Source organism: Pieris brassicae, chromosome 7 (assembly GCF_905147105.1).
Source record: "Pieris brassicae chromosome 7, ilPieBrab1.1, whole genome shotgun sequence".
Lineage (NCBI taxonomy): Eukaryota > Metazoa > Arthropoda > Insecta > Lepidoptera > Pieridae > Pieris > Pieris brassicae.
The window spans coordinates 11,126,316-11,133,373 of record NC_059671.1 but is presented as its reverse complement, the minus strand read 5'-3'; the positions used below and the strand labels follow the sequence as shown (position 1 = coordinate 11,133,373).

General features: G+C 34.0%; 1 protein-coding gene across 4 annotated transcripts; it reads right to left on the bottom strand.

The window, feature by feature from the left end:
- Nucleotides 1-818: 818 nt before the first annotated feature.
- LOC123711898 (chymotrypsin-2-like) lies at nucleotides 819-2,518 on the bottom strand. 4 transcript variants are annotated; one of them, XM_045664753.1, is made up of 6 exons: nucleotides 2,444-2,518; nucleotides 2,145-2,380; nucleotides 1,876-2,080; nucleotides 1,510-1,756; nucleotides 1,232-1,387; nucleotides 819-983 (listed from the first exon to the last, which is right to left on the bottom strand). In XM_045664753.1, the coding sequence occupies exons 2-6, from the start codon at nucleotides 2,200-2,202 to the stop codon at nucleotides 837-839; spliced, it is 813 nt and encodes a 270-aa protein (XP_045520709.1). In that variant the 5' UTR covers nucleotides 2,203-2,380; nucleotides 2,444-2,518; the 3' UTR covers nucleotides 819-836. The 4 variants fall into 4 exon arrangements, with proteins under 4 accessions (XP_045520709.1, XP_045520711.1, XP_045520707.1 ...); XM_045664755.1 differs by having other exon boundaries at nucleotides 1,876-2,065; XM_045664751.1 differs by having other exon boundaries at nucleotides 2,145-2,365.
- Nucleotides 2,519-7,058: the final 4,540 nt, after the last annotated feature.

The window sequence follows — 7,058 nt, the reverse complement described above, 5'->3', positions numbered from 1 at the left end:
GTATAGTGGATTAATCGTTAATTCAATTATATTTATTTTGTTTACAGTTTCAGAAAATTTATCACGAGTATTATCAATAGAAATCATTCCCGATAAAAAAGAATTTATCTCAGTTTCGTCCGAAGTTTTCTTTGACCTACCATATAAATCTTGTAACCGTGAAAATAGATTGTCACGATTTGCTATTAACACGGCTCGTTCAATTTCAAGCGAACTGTTAGTACCCTGTTTCTCTAAGGTTGCTTTACGAGTATCAATATTAACTAAGATATATATATCGCGAATTGAAATAAACTAAAATAATATATCGCGGCTCGAAAGGACCAAAATAATGTAGGGGCGAAGACAAAGAAAAGTAGGCCGAGGGGCAAGTGGAATGCGGCGTAAAAATATGGAAACACCACTCACCTATAGTAATCAGTCTCTTCACCTGTCTCCGTGGGAGAAGTCCACAAATAAAAGTATAAGCACAAAAAAAGCAGAAGCGTAAGTAAACGAAGCGCAAGCGGTAGCACACGCGTGACCTCGCGTCGGCGGTTTAGTCTTCTCTAAGGCGCGGGAGCCTGTGTAATGGTCCCCTCCTGCTACACTTGAAGATAGTAAAAGAGACAGAGTGGTGTTTAGGAAATTGGTGCGGTAAGGACAGAAAATGTGTACAGAGAGGACTATAGGTAACTGGATGGCGTGAACAGATATCATATGTTTTTTTTGTCTTCGTCAGTGTGCCCCTATATTACACTTAATGCTTCTTGGTGTTCGAAAATATGCAATTTATGGATTATAAATTGTATAAATAAAAAACGTATTTTTGCAACGAAATTTATAATTGACACTGCTTAGGGTGATTTAGTATTTTCTTTTATCCAGGAAATGTACTGGAACGTATTAGCGTACCCATCAGGGCTATTTTTAGCGCAGGGAGCGTTGAAGGACACGACGCCGGCTGAGGTGCCGTTGCACACTAAGCTTCCGCCTGAATCACCCTGAAAATTTTATTTGCATTATACAATTACAAATATTATACATTGCGCGTGGATTTGTTGTATTATTCGAATGTTATCCGTAATTCATAAAAATTATAAATTGTCTGCCACGAAAATCAAAAACAGTAAGCTATATTTGCACCCCTAGGCTATATAGCGTTGATACAGATTAGTGATAAAATGATTCAGCTCTGAATGCTTCGTGCCCATGACCAGAAATCGGATGCACTCTTGAAATGTATACTCACTTGGCATGTTCCTTCTCCACGTTTGTTAAGGGTACACATCTGGCTGGAACCTATAATGGTGTCCTTGCGACCTTTAAAGTACTTACTGCAATCCTCACTACTCAAAGTATTCACATACAGATATTGTAATTTGTCTGGCAATCTCCCATTAGCGCTCTAAAATAATACAAATCACATAATATCTCAATTTTGATTTAAAAACATAAGTTCGTCATTAACAATTGTTTATATAATATAAATTTTCATAAATATGTATCTCCGCAAAATTGTTTACGCACAAGGTAACCCCAGCCGCTGAGTATGCACGACAATCCAGTCGTCATATCGTTCTTGGGTAATGGCAGGGGCTGAACGTTTTTATTGAATTCGATGGCCTTTTTCGTACTTATAAGGGCAATATCGTTGCGGAATCTATGTGGTTTGTTATGATCTTTATGAGCAATGACTTTGCTTACTTCATACTTTGTACCACCTTTCGATAACGATAATGTACCAACTAGAGCGATAATTTGTGATGGTTTATAACTGAAAAAAAATCTTTATTAAATATGTAATTTCAAATAATCAGACAAAACACGGCAGCCTTTTATACTCATAGATCAGCGCTTTAAACACAATATGTCTTATTACTTATATAATAATACTTTTTAACACAATGGGCAGCTGTCAGTATCCATCTGTCCGAAATGATAGCAGCACCGCAGAAAAAGAAGTTTTCTTTTGTTTTTAGAGCGGCTTGATGTGGCGCAAGGCCTTCGGGTGCGTCTTTGCCACCCACAACTCGGGTCTTGGGGTCTTGCCCTCCAGTCTTAGAGGCGAGACCTTCAGCATCGCCTACAATGAACGGCACTGTTCTTAATTAGTAAATAAACAAGAAAAGGATATAATTAATTAGGAAATAACAAAAACTTACCCTGAACGCTCCATGCTACTAACAGTAGAATAAAAGATGTCTTTGAGACGCCCATCATCACCGCAATCAATCAATGACTGCAGCACCGCAGAAAAACCGGTGGCCTTTTGTTTTAAGAGCGACTTGATGCTTCACAAGCCCTTGGGGTGCGTCTTTGCCACCCACCACTCGAGTCTCGGGCTCTTCCCCTCTAGTCTTAGGGGCAAAACCTTCAGCATCGCCTACAATAAACGGCACTGTTCCTAATAAGTAAATAAACAAGAAAAGGATATAATTAATTAGGAAATAAAAAAACTTACCCTGAACGCTCAATGCTACTAACAGTAGAATAAAGGATATCTTTGAGACGCCCATCATCAATGATACTTCTGTAGTGAATACACATATCCATATATTAACATTTCTTTTTATATAGACCATGTAATTATTTTTTTAGTAATAGTACAATAACTAATTTTACCTGATAATAGAAAACGAAAACTTATCAAAATTAATTATTATGGTAATTAACATAAAAAATACTTTAAAATTATTTAAGCCACTTTATTGTTATTTGACATTGAAACTATAAACTTAGGCGTTCTCTATTACAGAATTTGTATAATTCATAAGAAGTGGATATGCCACGAATTTTTTAATCAAAAATAATATTTATTGTAGTAACAGAAGATGGCGAAGAAAATGTAGGCACAAAACAACCAATAGATGGTACATTCGCTTTTTTCGAATGCCCAAGAAATTAATGTGTATTGATGAAATCTGTATTCTTGAATTTTTGCTGTTTTAAAAATGAACCTAGCATCTGATAAATACTTGAACTGAGATAAACCTTTTTGTACGAAGCAATAACAGTATAATTTTTATCTCAGACCCAATTTGATGCATTTTTGATCATGCCTTGTCTCCTGGAGACATAAAATGACGAAAGAAAAATTAACATGAATGTCGATGCTTAAGTTTCATATTTTCTGTAAAATATTAGTATTTTTATAAGTAGGTATCCTAAAATTATATGTGTGATAAATTCAGAGCACCAAAAGTTCAAAGTTTCTGCTTGTGTTGCCTGTTCAGAAGTTGGGTATAAAAAAAAGTCACTGGATTAAGAAAGACACAAAAGACCTTTTCAAATTATTGAATGTCAACTATCCTTCAACTGATAATAAATGATCTGCTATCAAACCCAATATAGGCTTTTATATTTTTACAAATATTGATATAACATTAAGGTGTTCGATTAAAACATTCTTCTGTTTTAGACAAGTTCACATCGTAAATAAATTCTTTATTGAACTTTTAACGGAACTTTCAGAGTCTGACGATCCCTTCTCTTTTCCAATCAGCTTATAAAGGCGATTTTTCTACTATTCTCTTTCGGTTCTTTTTTTGTTTAGGTCCTCTCTTTTCAAGATGACATCTTTAGGATGGTCTCCTGTAGTATAGTATACATTTGGAGGAAATATTTGGTTATTGTCATTTATTAAGAATCTTTTCGTGAATTTTTCAGCAAGTTCTTCATTTTGCTCTTTGAAAGAGTACTTCATTTCCTCCATTAGGAATTAAAATATTAGGAAAGTAGTATACCTAGCGCTGCCTAGTGCGTTAAGTATGTAAGTCACATGTAGTAATTAAGTTTTGTCTTTCGATAAATCAGTTAGTTCGAGCCAAATAAGCACGCACATTGTGTCATAAAGTTATGGGCCCAGATTTATGGCCTTTAAGATTCTTTGACTTATTATTGCGAAATTTATCAAGTTATTGTGTGATTAGCTAGCCTAGGCACTCAGTCTTTTTTGGAATGCATGCAGCAAGCTTAAAATGGTGGCAATTTACATTGTCAATGTACCGAAGTTACGCGGCAGAGAAAATTACAGCGAATTTGCAGTCAATTTCCATATCCATATAAATACTGTACCGAAAAGAGACTAAGTATTACAAGTTTTGGCACAATTAATAGGGATTCTGAAAAGGTTTAACACATGGCCATGTGTGGCTCTAATATCTTTCTAGGACGAAAATCAAAACAACGATTGTGAAATAACAGGAATTTTATTAGACAGTGCAGATTATGTGTTATGGTCAGAGGGAGGAATTTTAAGCATTTATTGTAAAATTTTCTATTTTGTTTTATTAAAACCATTTTTTCAGTATTGAGGATGTGGATTTTTTCGAATTTTTATAAGAATTAGTAAAAAAGTAAATTTTCTTATGAAAACGCAAAATAATTTATAACTCAGTTGATCTGCTGATGACCCCATCTAGTTGCGTTTTATCGACGACTTTTTGGCCACCCTGTACAATAAAGGTCCAACATGAGTAAAAGGTTTAGAAATTGTTACTCTACACTTTGGTAAGTCAGCTGTTATTGGCGCTGTTGCAGCCCTCAGGTGCAAATTAAAACAGTTAACATGTATTAACATACATCGATAAACCTTTGATCTTGCGGATAAAATCTAAAATCTTTGTCTAAATTAAATGTTTAGGTCCAACATGACATGACTTTCTGTGCATCCAATCTATAATTAAATTCACTACATGATCTGTATAAGGTAAATGAATGGGGTGCTTATGATCAAATGTTAGGTCGGCGTTAGAAAGATGACTGCCGATTCGAATTAAATCATTAACAATAAATGGGCTAAGTTTATGTACCAACGGGGTACGATTTTTTAAGTGGAAGAGATTGGGTTAAATAATGTAAGTGCTTTTTGAACAGCACGCAGTAAAATTTTACCTAATAGGTACATACACGTAAACAACGTGACCAATCAAAAAATCTTTCAACAATTTCTAGTATTTCATCATCTCGGTAAAGGTAATGAATGGTTTGAGCGGCCATTGATCCACATTTAAAACTGCCTAAGAGAGACTGCTTAACGTCGCTAGCCACGTCGCCTTGGCATCTCAGTCAGGTATGGCCCTAAACCATGCGAAATAAGTTGTGCAGCGATTAGAACACGGGGATTCTTAAAATAAATTTTTAAGAATTACTATACAATTATTTACATATTTTAAATATTTTTTCCATCAGATTGTACACATTGCGGTATCATAGGCCTTTTCGCTGGCATCATAAAATGCCAACAGTCTGGATGAAGAAGTATGAGTTACGCCTACGTGACGTCGTATTTGTTGATTAGATATGAAGGGTAGATCACTATAGAATTTCTTCCGTGTTTAATAATATAGGTATGAGAAGGAGCAATCTCATCGCAGTCCTGTTTTAAAAGCCAAAGTTCCTTTATTAGAACGCTTAGTTGCTTAGCGCTTCCTTCGAACGAGAAGTTATCTGATTTTTAAATCCCATTTCACACCTAAATCTTTATGATACTCATTTACGTCTAAATGAACTGCTTGCGGATGCAAATGATTGTTAAAAGATCAAACCCACCAGCTGAAAATATTTTAATGAGTTGAGAGGATACTTCCACAGCTTCGGGAATTGAATCGCAACTACAATAAATATAGTCTACATAATAATTACCGCGATCAATGACTTCAACAGCCAAAGGATATTTGCTCTTTTCATCATCGGCTAGTTGTCTTCGTCCGAAGCGCTTAATATGTGCTTGAAAATCCAAAACAAAATATATATATATATAAATTATGTCAAATACTTTTAACAAAGAATATAGGTATACATATATTTTATATATATATATATATAGATTTCAAGAAGAATATTTAACGAAATATTTTTATGAAGGACAATATAATAATATAAATAGGCACTTTTTCAATACATACTATCTATGGATATAGCGGATATCCATATAGAAGCTGAAGTGAACGTGGACTGGGCCGGTTATATGAGATAGTATGGAGAAATGGTCCAGTAATCTGACAGAATGATGTCCAACGTTTCGGAAAGCGTGGTAGACGATTACATAAGCGGTGGGATGACATATTCACAAACATGATGGACAATATTTGGTAAGGCATCGCGCGCAATGAAAGCGAATGGAGAAGAGTGGGGGAGGCGTTTGCCCCTTGCAAAGGGATGTGAAGTTTATGATATATATTTAAATTGATTATTATGTGAATAAAAGGCGTTTTTTGTTATTAATATTAATTAAACTAACATTGTGAAATATGCAAATTCTTAATTAAAATACGCCGACGTTATAGTTTCAATGTCAAATAACAATTGTAGGTTAGGATATCTTTTAGTATTTTTTATGTTAATTGCTTAGTAATAATTAATTTTCATAAGGTATTCGTTTTCAATTATCAGGTATAATAAAAAGTATTATACTATAAGTAATAATACATATTGTGTTTACTGCGCTGATCTAAGAGTATAAGAGGCTGCCATTATTTGACTGACTGACTGATATCTCCGTTTCTGTTTACTCAAAAGTTACCCAGCCGCTTAGTATACACGAAAATCCAGTCGTGATATATTGTTTTGTGGTTATTGAATTCGATGGCCATTTTCGTACTTATAACAGCAATATCGTTGTTAAATCTATTTTTCGTGATATGTTTTTTATGAAATGATTTTCCTAATTTCATAGTTTGTACCACCTTTCGATATTGATAATGTATCAACTAGAGCGATTAACTCTGATTGTTTAAATTAAAAAAAAGAATTAGTGAAATCGGTCGAGCTGTTCACGCGTGCTGCAGTGACCAAGAGAAATATCAATTCATTTTTATATATATAGATATAAAGCTAACTAGCTACTAAACAAACTCTAAAAACTACTTCGATAATGATGTCTGTGTATAATTTTATAAATATATATATGCTTGCAAAAATTACAAGGACGAGCTTTTTCGTCAATAAAAATAATCGTAGTAACAATTGTTATCTATTTATAAAATCATAAAGTAGCATCTGTGTAGTATACATATACTAACCGGTTTGATTTCATGCAATCTTTTTCTTAAGTTGAATAATTACATGTTAATATT

Coding starts and splice junctions, on each gene's coding strand:
- LOC123711898 (XM_045664753.1), bottom strand. CDS start 2,202: ATGATGGGCGTCTCAAAGACATCTTTTATTCTACTGTTAGTAGCATGG. Junction 2,081..2,144: donor AGTAGCATGGAGCGTTCAGG/GTAAGTTTTTGT, acceptor AATTAAGAACAG/TGCCGTTCATTGTAGGCGAT. Junction 1,757..1,875: donor GCTGCCCATTGTGTTAAAAA/GTATTATTATAT, acceptor ATTTTTTTTCAG/TTATAAACCATCACAAATTA.